The 26500-nt window shown below is 46.0% G+C and overlaps 4 protein-coding genes across 5 annotated transcripts; all 4 read left to right on the forward strand.

Annotated features, from left to right (window-relative positions):
* Nucleotides 1-983: 983 nt before the first annotated feature.
* Nucleotides 984-2142, forward strand: LOC133165408 (aquaporin-4-like). The gene is made up of 4 exons (XM_061295055.1): nt 984-1437; nt 1513-1677; nt 1774-1854; nt 1991-2142. The coding sequence occupies exons 1-4, from the start codon at nt 1030-1032 to the stop codon at nt 2123-2125; spliced, it is 789 nt and encodes a 262-aa protein (XP_061151039.1). The 5' UTR covers nt 984-1029; the 3' UTR covers nt 2126-2142.
* A 1855-nt stretch (nt 2143-3997) lies between these two features.
* Nucleotides 3998-5479, forward strand: LOC133165409 (aquaporin-4-like). The gene is made up of 4 exons (XM_061295057.1): nt 3998-4520; nt 4596-4760; nt 4857-4937; nt 5074-5479. Exons 1-4 carry the CDS (start codon nt 4122-4124, stop codon nt 5206-5208), a joined length of 780 nt encoding a protein of 259 aa, XP_061151041.1. The 5' UTR covers nt 3998-4121; the 3' UTR covers nt 5209-5479.
* A 2389-nt stretch (nt 5480-7868) lies between these two features.
* On the forward strand, nt 7869-10137 carry LOC133165418 (aquaporin-4-like). Its single transcript, XM_061295069.1, has 6 exons — nt 7869-7945; nt 8082-8242; nt 8334-8745; nt 8821-8985; nt 9084-9164; nt 9301-10137. The coding sequence occupies exons 1-6, from the start codon at nt 7886-7888 to the stop codon at nt 9517-9519; spliced, it is 1098 nt and encodes a 365-aa protein (XP_061151053.1). The 5' UTR covers nt 7869-7885; the 3' UTR covers nt 9520-10137.
* A 4170-nt stretch (nt 10138-14307) lies between these two features.
* LOC133165403 (BTB/POZ domain-containing protein KCTD1) lies at nt 14308-23039 on the forward strand. Of its 2 annotated transcripts, none has more exons than XM_061295045.1 (5): nt 14308-14662; nt 19199-19377; nt 20438-20582; nt 21252-21557; nt 22606-23039. In XM_061295045.1, exons 2-5 carry the CDS (start codon nt 19214-19216, stop codon nt 22768-22770), a joined length of 780 nt encoding a protein of 259 aa, XP_061151029.1. In that variant the 5' UTR covers nt 14308-14662; nt 19199-19213; the 3' UTR covers nt 22771-23039. The 2 variants fall into 2 exon arrangements, with proteins under 2 accessions (XP_061151029.1, XP_061151028.1); XM_061295044.1 differs by lacking the exon at nt 14308-14662 and adding an exon at nt 17922-18490.
* Nucleotides 23040-26500: the final 3461 nt, after the last annotated feature.

The raw sequence follows: 26500 nt of genomic DNA on the forward strand, positions 1-26500 counted from the left end.
ACTCCTAGAAGAGACATATCGCGCTGATACACTGCCCTCTATTGGAAGAGCATTTAATTGCCCTGTCTATCACTACATGCTTCTCACTTTGAACCAATTAGACGAAACTGGGCGGCACACCTGATGATTCGTCACGGCACACTTGTGTGCCGCGGCACAGCGGTTGGGAAACACTGGTTTAGAGCACTTTTTTTTTATCCACGAATCGTCGGTCGTGGTCGCCGACACAAAGAGGATTTCATACGTTGACGTAACCACACGTACGGCCTTTAGTACATCAGGCTAGCGAGTTACAATAGTTAAATTCATTTTAAAACTTTGTAATAACTTAACTTTGGGTCATCAAAAAAAAAAAAAACTTTAGCGGGTTAAACACATTTAAACTATAGAGAGCATCGACACACCTGCAGGTAAAGAGAGTGCTGTGAGTATGACTACTTCAGTGACACTCGGGAATTTTATGAACGGTAAAACGCCACATAAATACCTACGCATGATACGCTTGAAACACGGCACCATGTGTTGTTTAGTGATCTCCTTTAAAGCCCAGGCTGATGCTTACTGACTTGACCCACCTTTAACAGCCCATTCGTTTCTAATTTCAATAAGAGATTTGGAATACCAACTCTCAAACAGCACGAGAACGCACCAGAATTTGTAATTCAGAATTTATCTGATTCATTTTACCAAGAAAATGTATTCAAATGTAGTCTACGAAATGATATGGGGAAATAATCGTGCTTCCCAAAATGAAAAAAAAAGCTTTCTTTCATTCCTGTGATTTTCAAACCTTTTACACGAAATACCCCCCCCCCCCCCCCCCCCACACACACACACACACACATACACATACACATACACACACACACACACACACACACACACACCACACACACACATTACTGTCGTCGACAAAAATATTCAGATCTTTAAGGTAGTGGAAGCAAACACCAATTAGGACAAAATACATCCACACACTTGTGTGCAGATGATTGTAAATCTTTAGCGCAATCTGTTTGTCACAGGACAATGTCGGGAGTGGACCAATTGAAGACCAAGGAATTTTGGAGGGCCGTAGGTGGCGAATTTGTAGCCATGCTCCTATTTGTGTTACTCGGCGTTGGCTCCACCATCGATTGGGAATCAGCTCCATCAGACAGCAAGAGTATAGCGAGCTGTCCGACCCAGTCGGACCGCACGAATCTCATTTCGCTGTGCTTCGCTTTGTCCTCTGCCACGATGGTTCAGTGCTTTGGCCACATCAGCGGCGGACACATCAACCCGGCCGTCACGTTGGCGATGGTCGTGACCAGGAAAGTGACCATCATCAAGGGGGTGTTCTACCTGCTAGCCCAGTTAGTCGGTGCAGTCGCAGGTGCCGGGATCGCGCACCTCGCCGCGCCCCCCGACTTCCGGGAGAACCTGGGCGTCACCGGGGTGAGGACTCTGGATGTCATCTTCTTCATTTGTCTTGTCCTTTAAATTCAAAGCAAAATCTTTGCGCTTGCTCAGTTGGGTAAAAATGTCTCGGGAGAACTCGGCCTACTGGTGGAGCTTCTCTTAACGTTCCAGCTGGTCTTCACCATATTTACCTCATGCGACCCCAAACGCACCGACCTGGGCGGATCCACTGCCCTGGCCATCGGCGCGTCCGTATGGATTGGTCACTCATTTGGGGTGAGTATTCCCCATCCAAACATTGCTTGCACCATATGATTTGCCCTCTGCGTACCATTATTAAGCCGGGTAATATTGGCTTTTCCGCCTTGCAAGATTCCTTTCACAGGAGCCAGCATGAACCCCGCTCGTTCCTTCGGCCCATCGGTGATCGCGACTAATTTTAAGGATCATTGGGTGAGCGTGCTTGATGACATCCCAACATTTCCTTCAACTTCAGATTTTAAAAACCATACCATTAAGCATAAGGGTGTGATTTATTTTGTGATATATGGTGTCTTGAGAAATTATTATTTTTTGTCTCCTGCTCTAGGTTTACTGGGTGGGACCCTTCCTGGGCGCCATCATGGCCGCACTCCTGTACGAGCACATCTTCTGCCCATCTTCCGGCGAACCGAGTCCAGGGCGGGTAATACGCCGTGAAGCAAATGGGGGCCTTCACAGATAAGATGTGATCAAGTCCGTAAAGGCACCACCGCGCTCCGTGCGCACATGTGAAAAAGGCGTGTGGACGTGAAAAAGGCGGCTCTGTATGGGAGAGACGTTAAAGAGGAATAAAAACACCCTTGGAAACAAAAACTTGCCCCTCGTCGTGACTCGGAGCCGCAACAAATGTTTTGGATTTGTGTAGGGTACATTGTGACAGACAGCAAACGAGCAGGTGATCGAGCAAGCGTCTGATACGAGAGCATTGCGGTCGCATGGAGCGTGTTTGAAGTGAACAGCAGAGACGAAAGGAACAAGGCAAAGTGTTGTGAAATAAAATATTACCTACCTGTAATACGCATTTTGTTATTTGCTGATTGAAACTGCTAATTAAACTGTGAATTGAAACTAACAGGAAGAAAACTGTACTCTTGCTCTTTATATAGCTGACGTGTCTTGCGCATCCGTTCTGCGCATCGGTTCCATAGTGCGCATGCGCAGTCATACTGCCTCCGTATGACGTCCGGTCCGCGATGGAGATTAATAAACAATATTTGACAATAACACACCATCAAGGATTGCACCATCGCATCAAACGATGTGTCGTCAATTATGAATTTTACTGAGTAAGTGTGTTGGGCAGGATGGCTGAATGCGATGCGCGATTGACAACAAACAAGAAGAAAGGTGATTTCAAGTTTTATTTCGAGGGAGATTTGTCATGTCTCGTCCCCAGTTTTGCTATGTGTCTAGGTTGCCATAGTTTCTGTTCGCGTCGCCCCTCTCTTCCTGTGTCACCTCAATCAATGTAACGTGTTTTGTATTTAAGTCCTGTCTGCCCCTCGCTCACCGTCGGATGATGTCATGATGTCTGTTTGGTTTCTGTTCTTGTCTTTGGTAATGTCACCCTGTCTTTTTGTTCCACGTCTTTGTCGGTCAGTCCTGTTGTTGGTTTTGTTGTACCATGACTTTCTTAAAAAAAACAACAACAAAAAAAAAAAAAATTTTTTGTACCCACGTATAATGCGCACCCCAGATTTTAGGACAATAAATTAGTTAAATTTTGCGCATTATACAAGGACAAAAACGGTATACCCAGCAATTGAGCGATGTTAAAAATGAAACTTTTTTTTCGGTTCGAAACGTATTAAAGACGGTTTAGGCAATCCAAAACGTTTGCTTGGCGTGAAAGGGCTGCGAGTGTTTAATGAGCTCACTTATCTACGAAATCAGAGTGTTTAGGACACTTTTATCCACAAATTGTCGGTCGTGGTCGCCGACACAAAGACGATTTCATATGCTAACGTAACCACACGTACGGCCTTTAGTACATCAGGCTAGCGAGTTACAATAGTTAAATTCACTTTAAAACTTTGTAATAACTTAACTTTGGGTCATCAAAAAAAAAAACTTTAGCGGGTTAAACACATTTAAACTATAGAGAGAGAGCATCGACACACCTGCAGGTAAAGAGAGTGCTGTGAGTATGACCACTTCAGTGACACTCGGGAATTTTAGCAACGGTAAAACACCACATAAATACCTACGCATGATACGCTTGAAACACGGCACCATGTGTCGTTTAGTGATCTCCTTTAAAGCCCAGGCTGATGCTTACTGACTTGACCCACCTTTAACAGCCCATTCGTTTCTAATTTCAATAAGAGTTTTGGAATACCAACTCTCAAACAGCACGAGAACGCACCAGAATTTGTAGTTCAGATGATTCATTTTACCAAGAATATTTATTCAAATGTAGTCTACGAAATGATATGGGGAAATAATCGTGCTTCCCAAAATGAAAAAAAAAGATTTCTTTCATTCCTGTAATTTTCAAACCTTTTAAACCAAATACCCCCGCCCACACACACACACACACATACACACATTACTGTCGTCGACAAAAATATTCAGCTCCTTAAGGTAGTGGGAGCAAACACCAATTAGGACAAAATACATCCACGCACTTGTGTGCAGATGATTGTAAATCTTTAGCGCAATCTGTTTGTCACAGGACAATGTCGGGAGTGGACCAATTAAAGACCAAGGAATTTTGGAGGCCCATAAGTGCCGAATTTCTAGCCATGTTCCTGTTTGTGCTCGGCGGAGTTTCCTCCACCATCGATAGGGAATCAGCTCCATCAAACAGCAATAGTACAGCGAGCCAGTCGGACCGCACGAAGCACATTTCGCTGTGCTTCGGTTTGTCCTCTGCCACGATGGTTCAGTGCTTTGGCCCCGTCAGCGGCGGACACATCAACCCGGCCGTCACGTTGGCGATGGTCGTGACCAGGAAAGTGACCATCATCAAGGGGGTGTTCTACCTGCTGGCCCAGTTAGTCGGTGCAGTCGCAGGTGCCGGGATCGTGCACCTCTTCTCGCCCTCCGACTTCCGGGAGAACCTGGGCGTCACCAGGGTGAGGACTCTGGATGTCATCTTCTTCATTTGTCTTGTCCTTTAAATTCAAAGCAAAATCTTTGCGCTTGCTCAGTTGGGTAAAGATGTCTCGGGAGAACTCGGCCTACTGGTGGAGCTTCTCTTAACGTTCCAGCTGGTCTTCACCATATTTGCCTCATGCGACCCCAAACGCACCGACCTGGGCGGATCCGCTGCCCGTGCCATCGGCGTGTCCGTATGGATTGGTCACTTATTTGGGGTGAGTATTCCCCATCCAAACATTGCTTGCACCATATGATTTGCCCTCTGCGTACCATTATTAAGCCGGGTAATATTGGCTTTTCCGCCTTGCAAGATTCCTTTCACAGGAGCCAGCATGAACCCCGCTCGTTCCTTCGGCCCATCGGTGATCACGACTAATTTTAAGGATCATTGGGTGAGCGTGCTTGATGACATCCCAACATTTCCTTCAACTTCAGATTTTAAAAACCATACCATTAAGCATAAGGGTGTGATTTATTTTGTGATATATGGTGTCTTGAGAAATTATTATTTTTTGTCTCCTGCTCTAGGTTTACTGGGTGGGACCCTTCCTGGGCGCCATCATGGCCGCACTCCTGTACGAGCACATCTTCTGCCCATCTTCCGGCGAACCGAGTCCAGGGCGGGTAATACGCCGTGAAGCAAATGGGGGCCTTCACAGATAAGATGTGATCAAGTCCGTAAAGGCACCACCGCGCTCCGTGCGCACATGTGAAAAAGGCGTGCGGACGTGAAAAAGGCGGCTCTGTATGGGAGAGACGTTAAAGAGGAATAAAAACACCCTTGGAAACCAAAACTTGCCCCTCATCGTGACTCGGAGCCGCAACAAATGTTTTGGATTTGTGTAGGGTACATTGTGACAGACAGCAAACGAGCAGGTGATCGAGCAAGCGTCTGATACGAGAGCATTGCGGTCGCATGGAGCGTGTTTGAAGTGAACAGCAGAGACGAAAGGAACAAGGCAAAGTGTTGTGAAATAAAATATTACCTACCTGTAATACGCATTTTGTTATTTGCTGATTGAAACTGCTAATTAAACTGTGAATTGAAACTAATAGGAAGAAAACTGTACTCTTGCTCTTTATATAGCTGACGTGTCTCGCGCATCCGTTCTGCGCATCGGTTCCATAGTGCCTCCGTATGACGTCCGGTCCGCGATGGAGATTAATAAACAATATTTGACAATAACACACCATCAAGGATTGCACCATCGCATCAAACGATGTGTCGTCAATTATGAATTTTACTGAGTAAGTGTGTTGGGCAGGATGGCTGAATGCGATGCGCGATTGACAACAAACAAGAAGAAAGGTGATTTCAAGTTTTATTTCGAGGGAGATTTGTCATGTCTCGTCCCCAGTTTTGCTATGTGTCTAGGTTGCCATAGTTTCTGTTCGCGTCGCCCCTCTCTTCCTGTGTCACCTCAATCAATGTAACGTGTTTTGTATTTAAGTCCTGTCTGCCCCTCGCTCACCGTCGGATGATGTCATGATGTCTGTTTGGTTTCTGTTCCTGTCTTTGGTAATGTCACCCTGTCTTTTTGTTCCACGTCTTTGTCGGTCAGTCCTGTTGTTGGTTTTGTTGTACCATGACTTTCTTAAAAAAAAATAATAATAATAAATAAATATTTTTATTTTTTGTACCCATGTATAATGCGCACCCCAGATTTTAGGACAATAAATTAGTTAAATTTTGCGCATTATACAAGGAAAAAAACGGTATACCCAGCAATTGAGCGATGTTAAAAATGAAACTTTTTTTTCCGTTCGAAACGTATTAAAGACGGCTTAGGCAATCCAAAACGTTTGCTTGGCGTGAAAGGGCAGGGAGTGTTTAATGAGCTCACTTATCTACGAAATCAGAGTGTTTAGGACACTTTTTTAGCCACGAATCGTCGGTCGTGGTCCCCGACACAAAGATGATTTCATATCCTATAACGTAACCACACATACGGCCTTTAGTACATCAGTCTAGCGAGTTACAATAGTTAAATTCACTTTAAAACTTTGTAATAACTTAACTTTGGGTCATCAAAAAAAAAAACTTTAGCGGGTTAAACACATTTAAACTATAGAGAGAGCATCGACACACCTGCAGGTAAAGAGAGTGCTGTGAGTTGACAACTTCAGTGACACTCGGGAATTTTATGAACGGTAAAACACCACATAATTACCTACGCATGACACGCTTGAAACACGGCACCATGTGTCGTTTAGTGATCTCCTTTAAAGCCCAGGATGATGCTTACTGACTTGACCCACCTTTAACAGCCCATTCGTTTCCAATTTTAATAAGAGATTTGGAATACCAACTCTCAAACAGCACGAGAACGCACCAGAATTTGTAGTTCAGAATTCATCTGATTCATTTTACCAAGAAAATTGCCAGAGTGGCCACCAGCTCTGCACAACCTGCTACTGCTGCGTAAGTACAATACGACTTGTCTTTACTGTCGTCGACAAAAATATTCAGCTCCTTAAGGTAGTGGGAGCAAACACCAATTAGGACAAAATACATCCACACACTTGTGTGCAGATGATTGTAAATCTTTAACGCAATCTGTTTGTCACAGGACAATGTCGGGAGTGGAACAATTAAAGACCAAGGAATTTTGGAGGGCCGTAGGTGTCGAATTTGTAGCCATGCTCCTGTTTGTGCTCTTCGGAGTTTGGTCCACCATCGATTGGGCGTCAGCTCCATCAAACAGCAATAGTACAGCGAGCCGTCCGACCCAGTCGGACCGCACGGTCCTCATTTCGCAGCGCTTTGGCATGTCCATTGCCATGCTGGTTCTGTGCTTTGGCCCCATCAGCGGCGGACACATCAACCCGGCCGTCACGTTGGCGATGGTCGTGACCAGGAAAGTGACCATCATCAAGGGGGTGTTCTACCTGCTGGCCCAGTTAGTCGGTGCAGTCGCAGGTGCCGGGATCGTGCACCTCTTCTCGCCCTCCGACTTCCGGGAGAACCTGGGCGTCACCAGGGTGAGGACTCTGGATGTCATCTTCTTCATTTGTCTTGTCCTTTAAATTCAAAGCAAAATCTTTGCGCTTGCTCAGTTGGGTAAAGATGTCTCGGGAGGAATGGGCCTACTGGTGGAGCTTCTCTTAACGTTCCAGCTGGTCTTCACCATATTTGCCTCATGCGACCCCAAACGCACCGACCTGGTCGGATCCGCTGCCCCGGCCATCGGGGTGTCCGTAACGATTGGTCACTTAGTAGGGGTGAGTATTCACCATCCAAACATTGCTTGCACCATATGATTTGCCCTCTGCGTTCACCATTATTAAGCCGGGTAATATCGGCTTTTCCGCCTTGCAGATTCCTTACACAGGAGCCAGCATGAACCCCGCTCGTTCCTTCGGCCCATCGGTGATCGCAACTAATTTTAAGGATCATTGGGTGAGCGTGCTTGATGACATCCCAACATTTCCTTCAACTTCAGAATTTAAAAACCATACCATTAAACATAACGGTGTGATTTATTTTGTGATGTATGGTGTCTTGAGAAATTATTATTTTTTGTCTCCTGCTCTAGGTTTACTGGGTGGGACCCTTCCTGGGCGCCATCATCGCTGCACTCCTGTACGAGCACATTTTCTGCCCATCTTCCGGCAAACCGAGTCCAGGGCAGGTGATTCCCATGGAGCAAATGGGGGCCTTCAAGGATGAGATGGGCTCCATGCAGCCGGTCAAGAGGTAGTGGGAGCAAACACCAATTAGGACAAAATACATCCACGCACTTGTGTGCAGATGATTGTAAATCTTTAGCGCAATCTGTTTGTCACAGGACAATGTCGGGAGTGGACCAGTTAAAGACCAAGGAATTTTGGAGGGCCGTAGGTGGCGAATTTGTAGCCATGCTCCTGTTTGTGTTCCTCGGCATTGGCTCCACCATCGATTGGGCGTCAGCTCCATCAAAGAGCAATAGTACAGCGAGCCGTCCGACCCAGTCGGACCGCACGGACCTCATTTCGCTGTGCTTTGGCTTGTCCATTGCCATGCTGGTTCGGTGCTTTGGCCACATCAGCGGCGGACACATCAACCCGGCCGTCACGTTGGCGATGGTCGTGACCAAGAAAGTGACCATCATCAAGGGGGTGTTCTACCTGCTGGCCCAGTTAGTCGGTGCAGTCGCAGGTGCCGGGATCGTGCGCCTCGTCTCGCCCCCCGACTTCCGGGAGAACCTGGGCGTCACCGGGGTGAGGACTCTGGATGTCATCTTCTTCATTTGTCTTGTCCTTTAAATTCAAAGCAAAATCTTTGCGCTTGCTCAGTTGGGTAAAGATGTCTCGGGAGGAATGGGCCTACTGGTGGAGCTTCTCTTAACGTTCCAGCTGGTCTTCACCATATTTGCCTCATGCGACCCCAAACGCACCGACCTGGTCGGATCCGCTGCCCCGGCCATCGGCCTGTCCGTAACGATTGGTCACGAATTTGGGGTGAGTATTCACCATCCAAACATTGCTTGCACCATATGATTTGCCCTCTGCGTTCGCCATTATTAAGCCGGGTAATATTGGCTTTTCCGCCTTGCAAGATTCCTTTCACAGGAGCCAGCATGAACCCTGCTCGTTCCTTCGGCCCATCGGTGATCGCGACTAATTTTAAGGATCATTGGGTGAGCATGCTTGATGACATCCCAACATTTCCTTCAACTTCAGACTTTAAAAACCGTACCATTAAACATAACGGTGTGATTTATTTTGTGATGTATGGTGTCTTGAGAAATTATAATTTTTTGTCTCCTGCTCTAGGTTTACTGGGTGGGACCCTTCCTGGGCGCCATCATGGCCGCACTCGTGTACGAGCACATCTTCTACCCATCTTCCGACAAACCGAGTCCAGGGCGGGTGATTCCCAAGGAGCAAATAGGGGCCTTCAAGGATGGGATGGCCCGGGTCATGCAGGCGGTCAGGAGGAAGAAGAGAACGGAGCGAAAAGACCCGCCGCCAACGAGAGTGTCCACTGTATGACAATCCAATGCACCGGAGAGCAAACTTTAGGACAGAATTTGGTTTCGGACAGTTTTTGGCTTTCATCTCGAGACACTCTCGCCACCCCCACCTCCCCCTTTCACCTTATACCTCCCATGCCTTCAGATAATTCATCCTTGAATGCGTTTTCAGGGTTTGTGCACTGAACAATTTCGATGACATCTAGCTTTGCTATAGCAGCAGAGAGACAGTTTGCAAACCCTGAAAAAGCGCTGAAAAACAAAAAATGTAAAAAATGTATATGACAATAGGCTGAGAAACCTTGAGTTATTAATGCTTGCAGTACAGAACGTCCCTCAAATGAACGAGATCGTGTAATTTTGCTAATCCAATCAATGACGCCATTGACCGATGTGAAAATTATGACATACCGATGACTGGCTTTGCAAAGAATGCTGCTAACCAACAATACAAATTGATGAGCTCATCCATTCCCTGCACGCAGTGTAAATGTGACAACATCATCACTTAGCGGTCTCCTGTGTCAAATAAAAACTGAGCTCAAGTGTTTCTCCAGCAGAGGGCAGCCAAGAGCTGTGCAACTTCCATTGATTCCTGAGACTGAAGTACTGAAACTTGGTGCAGCAATACAAACAATTCAAATCACCTAAAAACATTTTTTTCATTTGCACCTTTGTCACACTGCAAGAATTTCTATGAGGCTAACACCGACTAATCTTTTAATTATCTTTCTTGCTCTCATAGGCTCTATGAGGACATAAGCAGACCGGATTAAACCAGCTTCACTTCTTAAAAACAATTGTATAGAACTATACAAAAATCATACTGTATATGCATACAGCTTTTGAGCATGAGCATTTCTTTGTGTAGGTCATGTCACAGCATTTCAATCAGATTCAAGGCCATACTTTGACCAGGTCGTTTCAGAACCTTCATTTTGATTTCTAAAACTCTTCAGAAGTTGATTCCGGGTGTGTTTTGGATCGTTGAACATAGCTGCTGCGGAACACAAGTGCGCTTCATCTTGAGGTCATGAATTGATGGCCAGACATTGTCCTTCGGGATATGGCCCATCAATCCCAACAAGTCATCCAGGCCCCGAAGGAGCAAAGCAAGCCCGGACTATCAACGTTACTACCACCACCAAGTGTCGGTATTGTGTTCTTTTTCTGAGAGAAATCAGAAAAATCCCGGAAATATGGTCAATTTACTCAAGGCGGCTTTGGCCGGGGGCATTTTCCCCAACTACAATATTCATCAAATTGAAGCGAACAAAACAGTTTTTCTAACGTTCCCATCAAGTACAGACTGACTTCTTGAAACTTGACAATTCATTTGCATTTGCAATTTCAATCGCCAGCGTGGTGCAGAAGGGGCAAAAGATAAAACCCACACCTTCAAGATCATTAGCAATTAATATTTGTGGATTCGTGGAGGAAAAACTGCGTTAAACACTCGTTCAATAATTCATACTATAAACAAGAAAGTCTCCCACTTCCTTAATAATTTAGACGTAAGCTAATGTTGATTTATTCAGGAAGGTTTGTGCCACAAGCGCCGCCCGGAGTGCCCACATTTGAATTAAAGTAGGACAGTAGCAGGCGAGTCTGTAATAACATTTGTATAATTTTATGATTGCTCGCGGCCCAGTTCATTTCCTCCTCCAGTAGCTGCGTGAAATTGTTTGATTCCGCAAAGTGCCTTGAGTGAGATGCTCGGAGGGAGGGGCAGGAACAGGATGGCGGGCTGACGCCGGGTTCTGATGCTGTCACACACCCGCGCAGATAAGTACCATTGCCGTCACCGGGCTTTGTCACACGGGCACGCTTAATAATTCACGCCGTCTTGAGAATATGATTGATTTTTGCTCTCACTCATGATGAATATTTGGAGGGAATGCATGGGAGAGGGTGTGGGAGTGTTCATTAATGACAGCATCACATTGGATACGTTGGAGCGTTTGTCAAGATGGTCCTGCAGTGAAAAGCCCGATAATGGAACTCACAATATCGCCATTATCCATCAAAAGATGTCTATTTCGAAATTTAAGTCATTTGATCATTTTAGAGCTATTCCAGATCATGATTGTTGTTTATTGTTAGATATAGTTTTTTGACTTATAATTTGGGTTGGAAATGAGCATTTGGCACTTTTTCCAAGTCCTCATTAGTTAGATCAAATAAAAAAGGTTTCAAATAGGCAATTTTGTCATTGATATTCAGATGATTCAATATACAAATATGAATAAATTCGATTGGTTAATTTTTTTCTTTTAATTTGATATGAAAAATATTTTGTCTCATAGTATGGATGGAAGATGGATGTCAAACTCAAGGTTCGGGGGCCAAATACGGCCCGACATTATTTTACGTGGCCCGCAGAGACAAATTGTGTGTCAACTTCATCTAAAATTACATATTGTCTTCACTTTAAAAAAAAATAAAGATATTTCTGGCAATTTTTTATTCCCATTCTAAAATATTTCAACAGTTTTACCTAGTTTCTGATTTCAAAATAGTTTGTTGCGTAGCCTATCCACGGATAAGGCGTTGACATGGCCCTCTGAAGGAAACTATGACTACAATGAAGCCGGCGACAAAAAGGAGTTTGACACTCCTGGGATGGACAAACAGACAGAGAGATAGATAGTGAGATGGACTCCAGACTGTGTTGTTGATTGCAACAGCAAGAATCCTTTGTGTTAGCAGGCACCTGCACCTCTGTTGTTTTTGACACAAGAAGCGAGGTTGCCAAGTGCTGATTGGTTTCCTCGGGGCTTCCGACTCGCCGCCCCGCTCGTTCCTCTCGCAATTCCTTTATGCAGAGCAGCGCAAAGTGCACTTTGATGAAACACATTTGTTTGACTTAACTCTTGGCTGGCCGCGGCACGGCGCCCGCGTCTCGGAGGCCTTCTCGCCGCCCCGACAGCTAATGAGAGGATGTATGTACAAGTGCGCCGCTTGACCGCGGGACTTGTGTTCCATTTGGGTTTTCGGTCTGCGTCGGCGTTATTAGGGAAATCTTTATTATTGTTGTAGCCCTCAAGTGGGGCGCGTGTAACAGGATTACATTTTATTGGAGCCTCCCAGCAAGCTCCCCCCCCTCGCCCCTCCTTCCGTCTCCTCTCTTCCCCTCACTGTCACGTCCACTGTCGGGGTTGAAAGGGCGCGCCGCTTGTTCCGGGAAACTCATCGACTTCCATCCATTCGTTTTTTAGAGTACTTATCCTCACAGGTTGACTACAGTCCTTCTAAACTAGATTTGGGGAGCGAGGCGTCAATAAGTTATTATACAAAAACAATGCATACTAGGTTTTCGGGATATTTCCATTTTGGAATTTGGATCTATGCATAGTAATTTATAGCAATGACGTTTCGAGGGATAAAAAAAATTCCACCTGATGCTGAACTTCACCCTTAAATAATAATAAATATTACCGTTACTTGCATGTCTGATTAAAAACAAATGAGTCAAATTTGATTATGGGTGCAGATAGCTGCAGATGTGTTTTGCTAATTGAACTTGGCTTGCTTTCATCAACCAATTAGAAGATGGAAAATGCTAATATTATTCATTTACTGCTTTAACTGTCTTTGTTTATTAAATATCAAGGTCACAGTTTGACTTTATGTGCCGCTGTGGTTATTTTTAAAGTGCTCTATCAATAATGATCAGCAAGGCTAGCGTCTGCCTTCAATTTAAAATCTGACTGATTGTTAATACAGGTTGGGGGCCCAGATTTCCCACTGATTTCATATATTAGTGATGATGGTAAATTGAGATGGTTGTAAAAGAACCGCATATCACAACTTAAAAGAAGTGTCGTGTAGACCGGCCCTGTTGGACTGGATTTACACGTGCATGCGCGCACTCGAGCGTTTGCATGAGCAAAGATACAACAAGAAATGACCCCGGGGTTATTTACCTGCCAAATGAATGACTGCACAAAAAGTGGACCTTCTGCCATCTACCTGTGGCACTTGCATTGTTTATTTTAGGCCCAGCTACAGCGGCGTACTGGCATACCGATGATCGGACGTCTGTAAACGATTATCCTGGCGGGAAATCCGAATCCGAAAATGGCGAACGTATGGGATTGAGATGGCCTGCGGGCGCGCTGTGCTCACGGTGCTTTGTCAGACTAATGGCATCAAAATGTGTGTGTGCATGTGCGTGCAACCTCCCCATTTGGGCCTCTGCTGAATCATGTGCCAGCCGCAAAGCTCGAGGGCAAAAAAGTTTTAAGCCTTGGTGTTACGCTCCCCATGTGGGACGTGAAGGGCTGGCGTATTTCCTGACTTGTTTTATGGAAGGTCACCACACTTGCCTGGATTCAAACCGAGAACTTCAGAACTGTGAGGCAGATATGCAAACCATTATGTTTCATATCCAGCGATTCAGATACACTTCTTATACAAAACAAAAAGACTTATTACAAAGTAATTCACTTTGCCTCCATCTTGCTGCATGGCTGAACATTTGAAATGAGCTCTCACAGACACACACACACAGACCCCCCCCCAACACACACACACACAAGCCTCAGGCACTGATTCAGACTTGATTGCAGGGGGAAAGAGTTTGAAAAAAAACAACTTAATAGCGACCAAGTCATTCTCTTCATAGCAGAAGCCATTCAACAAGTGATTGAGTGAAGCAGTTGTATTTGATAGTGTTCGAAAAAAAAGAAGAAGAAAATCAAAGCAGCAGCAATCTATATAATTATCATCAAGTGCTTTTTTCCCCCCGTGCCTGGCAAAATAGAAACACTCCATCCACTGGCTGCAGGCAACGTTCCATCAAAACTAATCATAACGATTAACATCACTGCTGTGAGACGCCAGGCAGGCTCTTTTAAATTTACGGGAAAGAAACAGATTCCGCCATTTGATTGTATAAAAGGCAAAAAAAAAAAAAAGAAAAAAGAAAAAGCCATGGTTGCATGTTTGTTTTTTTCCTTTACACTGGGAGGCACATGAGCTAATTGTATCCTGATCTTTGCCTTAAGGGCTTGGGGAGCCCGGGAGCAACTATTCTCTCCATTTTCTTGTGTCTACCTTAGCCAAGCTATTGCATTTCTCGCTGGCGGTAGCAAGAGAAGAAGCAGATAGTGGAAGAATCACTTTTTTTAAGCAGACAAAAACTGACTTGACTCCTCCAGGTAAGCGCAGATGTTTTTTTCTGGTTTTGGATCGGGGGTGTCGTGGAGGGGGGCGCAGCGGCTTTTACGCATGTGCCGGCCGGCGCACTTTGCAACTATACGTTGAACCACTTCCTGGCGTTTCCGCAGCCTCTCGGGCATTATTCACGTTAAATCCAAAAACACGGCGCCGGGTCATGTCATATCGCGGAAAACGTGCCTTTTAAAAATCCCCACCCACCTACCCCAAAAAGAGTGCGCGCCTCGTATACGCGTCCACGATCGCTAAACTTGCTCTGAACCGACTCGAGTCTCCTCAAGACTATTTCAAAATATTTTCGTTTTATTTTCGGGGTGTCAACATGCAGCCCGACTTCCTGACTTCCTCAGCTTCTATTTGAAAGACGCCATTGTGGAGTATTGACGCCCCAGGCGCTTTTCCCTTCATTCTCTTCGAATGAGACACGATGTACCTTTTTAAAAACGTAGAATAGAGAAAATCGTCCCAGAGAAAATAATCAAAACATGCATTCATGTTTGCATCTTCTATTTTTTTACGACGCGTAAAATGGTCCCGCATAGTTGATCAAGTCTAGACTCATTCCTCTTAATGTTAAAGAACCCCAAAACTGCACGCCAGGGCTATTTATACATTCGAAACAATCAAATAGAACATCTAAAATATTTTTAAAAAACACCCGTGTGCGCTCAAGAAGCCTATTAAGCCATATATATGTGGAAATGGAGGCATTTAAAAAGAGATGCCGTGTGACCCCAGTAGTGGCCACTTGGTGGTGCTATTCGAAAACTACAGCATCATTGCAGGCTCTCTGGTTACTCATGACGGCACTGTTCAATGCAGAGAAAAGACTCTTAAAGGGCCAGCTAAGTCTCCTAGCCTCACCTAACCTGCAAATAAATAAGTCTCTAATAGCATATATTGACAAAATATGCTGCAAGAGTATCTGGTTCTCATATTTGAGTTCTGTCATACATGAGAAATGTGACAAACATGATGCAGTGCAGATTTGTAACCACATCAAAGCAAAAAGTTAGACGGCAACATTTCGGCGGCAGAAGAGTAAACAACGTGATGGGGTATCGGTTTTCCTTTTTTGACTTAAGCGAGCCCAACGTGTGCCGTAGTGAGGACATTTGAGACAAAATGGCCACGGGGCAAGCAAACAGAGACAACCCATTCAGATTATGTAAATACCAGTCTGCCTCAGTTTCCACTGCATCTTAATGCTCTGATCTGAAATGCTAATTGAAACATGGAAAAGCTGCATGATGTTGACGCCGCACTCCCTGACTGGAAGTTGACGCTGTGCGGTTTGCTCCTTTCAGGACAGGAATTGACAGGAGGCCTGGCCCGGCTTTTGAGTTTCAACGGTTCTGGTTCTGATTTGTTCCATTAACTATGGAGCAGCGTGATTCCGTGAGTGGGATAAACAAGCAAATACATTTTGAAACAGGTTTTCGAAGCGTACAAACAGTAAGTCTCATTCACCGACCCTGACAACGTACGATAAATTCAGAATCAGCAACATAGTTCATCGAATCAAAAATGTCCACATTAAGTCACGCTACCCCGTGATGAAATATCGAGGAAACGAAAAGCAGTTTTCAGCATAAGCAATGAACGAAGATTAAGTAGCAAAATTCGACATGATCCAATTTAGGAGATACCAATTGAGGACACAAATGCAAATGAATGGCGAGAAGTTGAATGAACAACACACCGCCAATCCAACAAAGGACTTCATCAAGCTTAATTGTCTGATGTAGTACCAAGAGTGACATGTAGGAGGTAGCAGAGAGTCACAGGGCATCCAAGAATTGGAATAGTAGAAGAAGAAAGTATCAAACTCCTTGTCTTGGGCCTTTTCGCATTTGGATATCGCTCCGTGTCTTCCAAACGTATTTAAACGTGAGGTGGACACGTGTAACGTGGCAGGTGGACGCTTGTGCGGAGCTCCACCGACTCACTCTGCACTCCATTGCTAACGCCCACCCACCCGGCCTGCATCCACTTCCCTTTCAGCCTCCTATTTTCCATAATGCCTCACAGATTTTACACTCTATCCACCTTTGCAATGACAAGGCTTTGAGGAAATCCAATTCCAGCGAGATGTTTTCAGAACTTAACTCTCCACGGGCGCACTGCACTCCTCGCTCTCCACACGCAGGCAGCATCATCCGCACAAATTAGTCAAGGAACAAATTACCTGCATTCTGAGTGCGATCCCACGCACTCTGCCGGCTGCCTTACACAGGTCGCCTTTTGAAGAGCAGCCATGTGATTTCTCTCTCTCTCTCCCTCACTCATTTGCCCCGCAGCTCCCCTCTGCCTTCTGCGAGGGATCCTGGAGTTGAATTTTAAAACTATGCATGGCTGCCGCCTGCCTGCTTATCAGCGCGTGCACAAATGGCATGCAAATCAGAGCGGGATCACACAGCACATTGCGGGCCCGCACTCAAAGGCAAGCTTAATTGCTAATTGGGTAGTCTCGGGTGTGAAACTCACACTGCCGGTAAGACGCGCCGGTGTGCATGTTTTAAGGCCCACCGCTCCAAGTCATTATTTTCAATCGGAGTCTTATTAAAAATCGCTGTAGCCACCACTCGGCATTTTCAGTACGACAGACTTATGACGGGGGCTGAACCATTAATCAAATTCAAATCGACAGTGAAGTGCAATACAGACTTCAAATCTTAAATGCGGTCATTTGGGCCCAAAAAATAAAAACTTCTTTTCGGTTGGCCGTCAGGTTATACATTTATTTGATTTATATCACGTCAGAACTAGTGCAATAAACATGTTGACATGTTTAAAAAGAGCTGGGTCTGAAGTAACCCAATTTAGATCAGAACGGGTTTCTGAGTTCTTTCGTACAAAACGACCAATTTCTGGGGCTATTTTTGACCCGACTCTTTTTTGAAGGTAAAATTGGGGTTATTACTGACTGACACTCGTGAAGCTTGGAAGGGGATTTTTTTTTTTTTAATATTAAGTTAATGCATTAATTGAAGTGCTGCACAGTACCGTAGATGAATAAACTACCTTTCTCACATTTTTTGTTTTCTTTTTGTTTTACAAGTGTCAGCATCAACATCCACGCTCCCAGTGCATCTCGAAATAATCTTTTTTGATTGTTGAGGTTCTCCATCATTATATTACGCGCGTGTGCGCGCAATCGCGTGTGTTTGTCGAGCATCATCGTGAGGAGGGGCAGAAAAAAAAGAGGGGGGGGGGGCACAGGTCAGCCATACAAGAAGAAGGTGGGTGGGGGTCTTCAGAGCCGTTTTTGTGAAAAGGAAGGGGTAAAAAAAGCCGGTCTGGAAACAGGATTGGTTTGCCCGTGAAAATGCGACAGTCGTACCTGCTGCCGCTGAAAGAGCGACAGCCTCGAAGAGCCGCGGGCGCTGCGATGCTAATGTTGTCGGGGGCTTTGACTTCTCCCAGCCATTGCGAGCGAGCTGCTCCGCCTGACAGCCACGCTCTCCCCGCGCGTCCTCCTCCTCACATTCGAGCCGACAAAAAAAACGAGAACGGACGAAAGAAGACAAGAAATCTAATTTCGTGACAGCAAACCAAAAAAAAAAAAAATGGATGAGACGGATATCATGGACCTGACGCATCAGAAGGCGAGGAAGCGACCGCGGCCAATCACCTCCGCGGACGAGGCGGCGGTGCACGCTCCACTCAAACGAGCGCCGATGCGTGCGGCCGAGTGCCGGGAGACGTCGCTCATGTACGCCGTGCGCGGAGAACCACTGCCCGCCGCCTCGCTCAAGCAGAATGACCACTCGGTGACCTCGTCGCCTACCAGCGTCATGCCGGCGCAGGTAAAAGCTGCTTTTATCGGCTGAGGGGGGGGAGGGGGGGGTCACTGGTAGTTAAGGTTCAATTGCTTTCTGGGTGGGGGGGATTTTACGCATGATGGTTGTTCTTGGGTGATCCTGACAGTGAAGCTTTAAAATCGCAACTTTTTATGTGCTGCTAATGGTGTTTTTAGGTTAAGAGGAGCCAGAGTCTTATTACACCCCCCCAACCCCCCTCCAACAAAAAAAAGAATAAAAAAACATTAATTTGCTTTTTAGCCTGCAGGGGTTGAGTGCTTGTGGATACTGGCAACATTCAGGTCAAGGTCGATCTCCGAACTTATTTCATTGTCTTATTCTTGCACATGATTAAATGAAGGGCAGCGGAGCGGAAGTCGTGGTTAGCATGCCTGACTCACATTTGAGAGGTTCTGGGTTTGATTCTTGCCGCAGGAGTTTGAATAGATACTACATATGTGGCAAAAAGTATCTTTTAAAAAGTCATATTGCATTTCGCGTCTATAAAAGTAGGCATTATTTTCAGCGCAGTACACTGGCAGAGCTAGGGGGGGCCCGGGGGCACTGCCTCCCCCAAATATGTTGTGTTAATGAGCACATCTGCCTCGTAGTTTTGAGGTTCAGGGTGTGAATCTGGGCTCGGGCCTTCCTGCGTTGAGTATGCTTTGGCTCCAGCTCCAGAAAATGAATTGCAACTTCAATGTGTGCCAACAGGACAATCGCTCCAGTATGTCCCGACCCATGATCACACGCTCGCCGGTGTCTCCGTTGAGTAACCAGGGCATCCCCACGCCGGCGCAGCTCACCAAGTCCAACGCACCGGTGCACATCGACGTGGGCGGACACATGTACACAAGCAGCCTGGCCACACTCACCAAATTCCCGGAATCTCGGTGAGTTACTCCGTGTTGTTCGACCTGGAGGCAAAATGGAGAGTGCAACCAACCAATTCCACACAACTGACAAAATTCTAATATTTACAAATAATTGTTTACTTCTGTCACTGCCAAGTCCCTCGAAAATTATTTAAATGAAAAATAAGAATTGGAATCTTGGACCTAGAGTGTAAATCTAGTCTAAGATGTTGAGTGCAGGGTGCGGACAAAGACAACGGGCTTATTTGGACAGATGCCACAGCAGCAGCAAAAAAAGGCCAAAGGGCATGCGGCCATCTGGAGGCTGCGAGGTCGCTGTGGGTGACGCGCCCGAGGGCGAGCAGCGCACCGCCTCGGGCAGAGGGCGACCAGCTGGCCCTGACCTCTCACAATTTCTTTCTTTTCCTTCATTATTCCAGTAAATTGTCTTGCCTCTGCACAATCGAGTACAAGTGAAAAAATAGAGCTTAACATAGTCGGCGTAAAACTTTTTTTTGCTATATTATTTGAATGAATGTTAACACGCATCCAAGGAACGTAACATGCATTGACTGACGTCATGTTGAAGCAACTGCACGGTTCTGTTGTTGTAATTCTGAATTGCATCATAGGGGGCGCCAAAAAAGGTGACATCCTCCAGCTTTAAAAATCCTCCATATCTTACCTTGCTGAAATTGATCTCATTCAAGTTAGCCACTCCATACTTACTCCACTGTTGGGATGATTGCAAGACTTTTGTTACCATGACAACCAGGTAGTTACCCCGAGTCTTGTCACTAGACTATCTTCATGTGGGAGCAAAGCAAAGCTGTGAGATCTTCATGCAACCACAAAGAATATCAATGCAAGTGTGCATGATGCGTGAGCAGTTGCTCAAAAGTGGCTCTGGATCTTCACCCGGCCGAACTGCTTATGTCATGGGTGGAGAAACAGGTTGGGGCGATTCAAAACTGTAGGATTTTCAATAATGCGTCCCAACTACATGCCATCATAAGCGCTATGCTAAATCGAAAGAGGCCCTTTCTGTTCCGACGCTGACACTCTCTTTGCTTCCAACATGTCTCCTGTCACCGCACAGAATCGGTCGCCTCTTTGATGGCACCGAGCCCATAGTGCTGGACAGCCTGAAGCAGCACTACTTCATTGACAGGGACGGACACATGTTCCGCTACATCCTCAACTTCCTCAGGACGTCCAAGTTGCTCATCCCAGACGACTTCAAAGTAAGCCCAGAGAAAAACCTCATCGGCCACTCAGCGCTTCTGCAAGTGGGCGCGCGTGCACAATAACACGCGCCTTTGGCATGTTGGAATTGCTGCAAACATCTTCCAAGCAAAGGGTCCCCACTGGCCAAAGGATGGACGATAGGAGGAGCGCAAACAATTGGCGGTTGTGATACGTGAATAAGTAGTCCTGTGCGCCGAGGGTGAATTACACTACATGTGACCCATTAGTACTCCTACCGTTCAACTCTTGTGCAACATTCAGTCAGTAATTATTTGACTTACCCCTCGGGAGAAAGCAAAGACGCACATCATCTGATAGATTATCCACACTGAGGCTCCATCAGCGGAAAGTATGTCAGCTAAAATAAGCAAAGACAAAAGACAGGCCCGAGTCAAGCGGCGCTGAGAACTCAAATGCACTCACAGGCCCAGCGGTGCTCTCTGTTGAAGCTGTTGCAAACCTCCTAACATGCGTACATGACTCATTACGTTCGAATATTGTAGTCTTAGAAATGGAATTCGAAAGTAGGATTTTTAAATTTACAGTGAGAAATCTAGTCACGTTTTTTGCTGACTCAAAGGTTTCACAGACAAGCTCGATAAATAAATACAACCTAGCTATTCATGCTAAGCGCTCTGTGTGTCTCTGTGTCCTCCCCCAACCAGGACTACAGCCTGCTGTACGAGGAGGCCCGATACTTCCAGCTGCAGCCCATGCTGTCCGAGCTGGAGCACTGGCGCCAGGACCAGGAGCTGGGTCAGGTGTCGCGCCCATGCGAGTGCGTGGTGGTACGCGTGACCCCCGACTTGGGCGAGAGGATCACGCTGAGCGGCGACAAGGCGCTGATCGAGGACGTCTTTCCCGAGATCGGCGACGTCATGTGCAACCTGGTCAACGCGGGTTGGAACCACGACTCCACGCACGTCATCCGCTTCCCGCTCAACGGATATTGCCTCCTCAACTCTGTCCAGGCAAGGACGCGACTGATCGTGACCCTAAAATTGACACCAAAAAAAAATGTATGACTGGATGGCTTTGGCGGAGGCCTACTTAACAGTGAGCAGTCAGCTTTTCAGCTACTTAAGTTCTCGTCTGATACATTATTGAAGGATTGGAGGCATATGTGAATAGATTTGGCATTGATCTGGACAGTCTGAAAAACACCCCCAAAAAAACAACAAAACCGCCTCTGAAGTGAGTGCAAGAGAGAAAGTGAGCGTGCTCCCTGGCAGTTTGTCCCCAGGCGGGGCCCATAATCCTGTTTGGTTATTAAAGCACGCCGGCGGTGGATGCTGTATCTGCGGCTAATGGAGGCAGGGAAAGATGGTGAGGGAGGTGGGGGGGGCTGCAAGTAGTATGGGGGACCTTTGTAGTTTCGGCAGAGGCTTGGGCCTGGGGCTAGGGGGGAGAAATAGGGAAAACGGGTGGGGGAGGGGGGTGAGCGTCCCACACTGAGCCAAGTACTGGAGAGAAAGCCACACTGCTCCCGGGGGCCTCTTCGATGGAATGTGATCCTACAGGCCCCCGGGACACGTCTGTGGATGTCTGCGAGGCGGCGGGCTCGCAAACACGTAGGCAGACCAACACAAACGCACAACACACACTAGACAACAATGGACGTGAATACGAGGCAGAGACTTTCCGATGAAAGTCTCGTTGAGATTCCAGTCGGTTTTCGGGTTGCTCGACAGCATATTGCGAAGAAGTATTTTGTGGAGGATTGTCTGTAGGTCACTGGTGGAGTGAGAGGGTGAGCCACGGGGGCACTGAAATATACTTGGACCTCCCAGGTGTCAGGCCAGATCATTGACTTTTGGGTGTTTTTCGACTTTTCCAGGATTTTTTTTCCACATCTTGTGCATCTTCATTGGCGTTTTGTGAAGAATTTTGGGGTTCTGTAAAAGAAAAAAAAAAAGTGGCTCCCCCTAAGGAAAAACAAGCTTCACCAGTGCCGTAGGTGTGAATATACAGTAAGAGCAAGTTTTTGTTTTTATATATCGTGCCCTCTCTTCGTTTCAGGTTCTGGAGCGCCTGCAGCAACGAGGCTTCGAGATTGCCGGTTCCTGCGGGGGAGGCGTGGACTCGTCCCAATTCAGCGAGTACGTTCTGAGGCGGGAACTGAGGAGGACGGCTCAGCGAGGAGGACTCAATTCCAATCGGATAAAGCAAGAGCAGCTAGATTAGAGACTCTGCTGGACTTTTTCCGTGCTCTGGACTCTTCACGTTTTTTTTTTCTTCACTTGTTTTGATTTCTTGTTGATGTTTTTGTTTTCTTATAAAATCATCTACAGAATTAAAAAGAAAAAAAAAGAGACGCATCTGCAATGGAAAGATTTGCGACATTTGAATTAGAGATTGCGCGGACATTTGTGATTGTCTACCCCCCATAAAACGCGAATGAGAAAGATTTATATATGTTGTATCCCGAAATAAAGTTTGTTTTAAAACTTTGAGCCTACATTAGGTTGAAATGGGCAGCACGGTGGGGTAGTGGGCAGCACGTGTGCCTCACAAAAGGCTCAGGCCTGCATGTTCTCCCCAAAAGTCAGCTTTGGTTCATTTTTATGTGAGGCAATTGTTCTTTCACTACAGTGGACGTCCCCGTATTTCATTCATAAATATGACAATAGTGGAGCACAATCCCTCTGAGAGCTGGGAGACGGTCGTGTTTCTTCCCACACCGGCGCACACGCCCCCTTCTATCCGCGTAGTCTTGCTAACGAAAGAAAGCGCCGCCCATTTGCACAGTTCGACTCCACTTGGCACTTGAAATGACAAAAAAAGGGCCCCAAGTCTGGTTTGGCTTGTGCCCGCCGCATTAGGGAAATTTAAGTATGCATCATAGCACTCGCACTAGCTAAAGTGCTGGACTTTAGGAGTCAAGATTTCAGAGTGTGAGTACTTCCTTGAGGTGAGGAAACACAGACAGAGGAGGAATACATGGCAAGGGGCCATTAAAAAATGATTACACTACGATCTTCATACAAGTACGATAAACGTCGGTGCACCAGTGGCTGCACGGAGGCCGCCTTTACTCAGTTGCAATGTCGCTAGTCCTGTCAGCTGCGCTTCCACACAATCCCTGCGGGGCCCCCGAAAAAAGTGAGAACTCACACACAGTCCTGTCATCTTGTCTTCATCCCTCATGGCAGAATCGCTACTTTTCTGTGGCGATCTGCCGCTTGATGCTATGCTACGTCTCCCTTTCAGGCCTCTTGTGCCCTAGTTCCACCCCGACCCCCCCTGCTTTCTTTTTATTTATTTATTTATTTTTTTAGCTTGAGCCTCAACCTCCAAGGCTGCAGGTTTCCCTTTGCTCTCAAATTCACTGGATAGTAGCTGGCGAGCAGATCCAACTAAAATATTATCCTTTCTCAAAAGTAGGCAATAATATACACAATTAAATTCACATTTTGGATGGCGCTTTATGTGTGGAGTAGTGTAGGGAGAGAAGAACCCACAACACAAGTTAAATGCTAACATGCTTAAGAATGGTGATCAGGAGTCTCCATGATGATGACAACAATATTTTAAAACGCCTATAATTTGTTGGAATGAAACCAACCTGTCGTGAAATGTGATGGAATGAAGAAGAAAGGGTCAATCTTGTCTGTCTCTAGTGATTATTTGAAGTCGTCCATAGGCGGAATAGCGCCTGGAGAAAGTGAGCGGTCAACGGATGGACGCAGTCAGCTCGCCATTATGTTACACAAAGTCATTTTAAACATCTTTCTCCCTCCGTGTTGATCTTTAGTTGAGCTCCACAGATGTGTCCTAGCGTTATTGAAATTGCCACCCTCGGCCATTTTACAACAGCGGGATGATTATAAATGTAACCCACGGCGAAGAAAAGCAAGAAAAAAACAACAACTCCCACACGTCTCCTGTGCCATTTTTCTTTTTCCTCAAGCCGCCCTTCTGTCTTCCCCCTGCCTCAGCCTCAGGGGTTGATTTCAAATTTTCAAAGACAGTTGAGAGACTGAAGACTTCGAAATATCTTTCTTTTAATATCACGACTACAGAATTATTTCTAGCGGAGAAATTAGTGCATTAGCGTGATGAATAAATGTCTATACAGACTTTGAGCTTGGAATTTTTGGTGAGATAATGCCCCCCAAATTGACACTCTCTGTTTGGAAAATGTGGAGGGAATAAAAACTTTGTTGCTGCTGAGTTTCAAGCACAAGAAAAACCATTGCGCTGTATTATGAGAGAAAATTCCTCATAATATGAGAATAAAAAGTTGTGGAAAAATAGTCTTAATATGGGTAAACGGGCAGAAGGGGTGTTTGCGCCGTTGTGGGGGAGAACTCAGCTGACTTGTTTTCTATCAATTCCTTTAAATCTAGCGCAGAGAGAGCGGCGTACGCTCGCAAAGTGCATTTCAGTGAGAAGATCTCCACTTGCGGGTATTGTAAAAATGGCCGCCGGGTCCAGCCCTCGACCGCTACACAAAATGAATACCCTCATTAAAATGTTTGTGTTCAAGCGACGGATTTAAGGTAAAGCTCGCTTCACTTTTCGCTTATTGTTTTTACCGTTGTCAAAAAAGTCAAGGCTGGAGTCGAGGCGCGCTTGCAAGTGAGGAGGTTTTTCCGAGCCGGGGCTGCGTCTTCCCCTGCGGGCCCTTTGGCATTGACTGTACGCTCAGAGTGTATCATTTATATTCTACTCCAGAGGTAAGAGGAGAACATGCGATTGGGAAACAGCTCAAACACCATTCGCCTCGTGAGGCTCAAGGCGTCAAAAAGTCAAGCTTTGTCTCGTTTTTGCCAAGTCCGTGCGCCACTTTTCCATTTTTTTGGGCAGATACTTTTTCCCAATACACGCACGCTGCATTTTACCGCGGTGGGTCAAAATGGCTGAGCGGAGCTGTGATGGAATTTGAGCAGCAATGAAATCCGGCCAGCCTTTAAATGCCATAGGTGCCTCACTCTAGCATGTATCGAAAAAGCCCACCGGGCCTTTAAAGCCATTGAGATAATTGCAAATGTATCCTTTGGCGCAGAAAAAAAATAAAAAACAGCAGTCCCCCTCACTCCTTTTCTTTCTGCCCCTTCGTCCTATGGCTGACAATTAAGACGGGATACCTGGCCTTGATTAAGAGGTTACATTTCTACGGCGGGGGCCTTTCACGCGGGGCGGACCCGAACCGCTCCGATGATTGCGGAGTCCGCCATTCAAGAGCCAGCCATCCATCATAGCACTGAGGCCACCGGCTTTATTATAATACAGAGGACAGACGTGCTCCCGGGCTATGTGGGGCACAATAGAGGTCTTTCAACAGACCTATAAATACATGATCTGTCAGGGCCGGCTGTCCTGGGGGCTCTCTCGGCAACGTTTGAGCCCCGCGGTCGGCCATCACTTATGCTAAGATATGCGCGGCGGCCCTCGGGCTGAGGCTAAGGCTCGGTTCATTTCAGCCCCTCATCAACCACCACATTCTACCTCCAGCCATGAAAATAAATAAGAACAAGATAAAAAAAAAAAAAAAAAAGAGGGGGGGGGAGTCCTTCATTATGACAGATAGGGAAATTCTACTAAACAAACAGTGAGAGTCCGCCATGCGAGGAACTGTTGATTGCAAGTCGGAGACATAAGTTGATCTGTGCCACAATCGGAGTTTTTGTAGTTTGGATTTGCGTTTTGTTGTGTTGGCTTATTCATTGCGTCTTCCAATCGGCTTCCTCAATTTAGTTTAGTTACTCTTTTGTTTTGTTTGACTTTTTATTCATTTAGTTTTTTTGTCTTGTTTGGATATTTTACTTTTTTTTTTTTTTACATACATTTGGAGAAATATTTTTTTTGAGATTCCTGCACTCCTTGCCTCACTGCTTTCCTGCAAAACTTTGAATCAAGACGAGTTTGTGGTTTTCACTGCAGTATCTGATGCTTAAATTCTTGCTCGCAA

Source organism: Syngnathus typhle, linkage group LG13 (assembly GCF_033458585.1).
Source record: "Syngnathus typhle isolate RoL2023-S1 ecotype Sweden linkage group LG13, RoL_Styp_1.0, whole genome shotgun sequence".
Classification (NCBI taxonomy): domain Eukaryota; kingdom Metazoa; phylum Chordata; class Actinopteri; order Syngnathiformes; family Syngnathidae; genus Syngnathus; species Syngnathus typhle.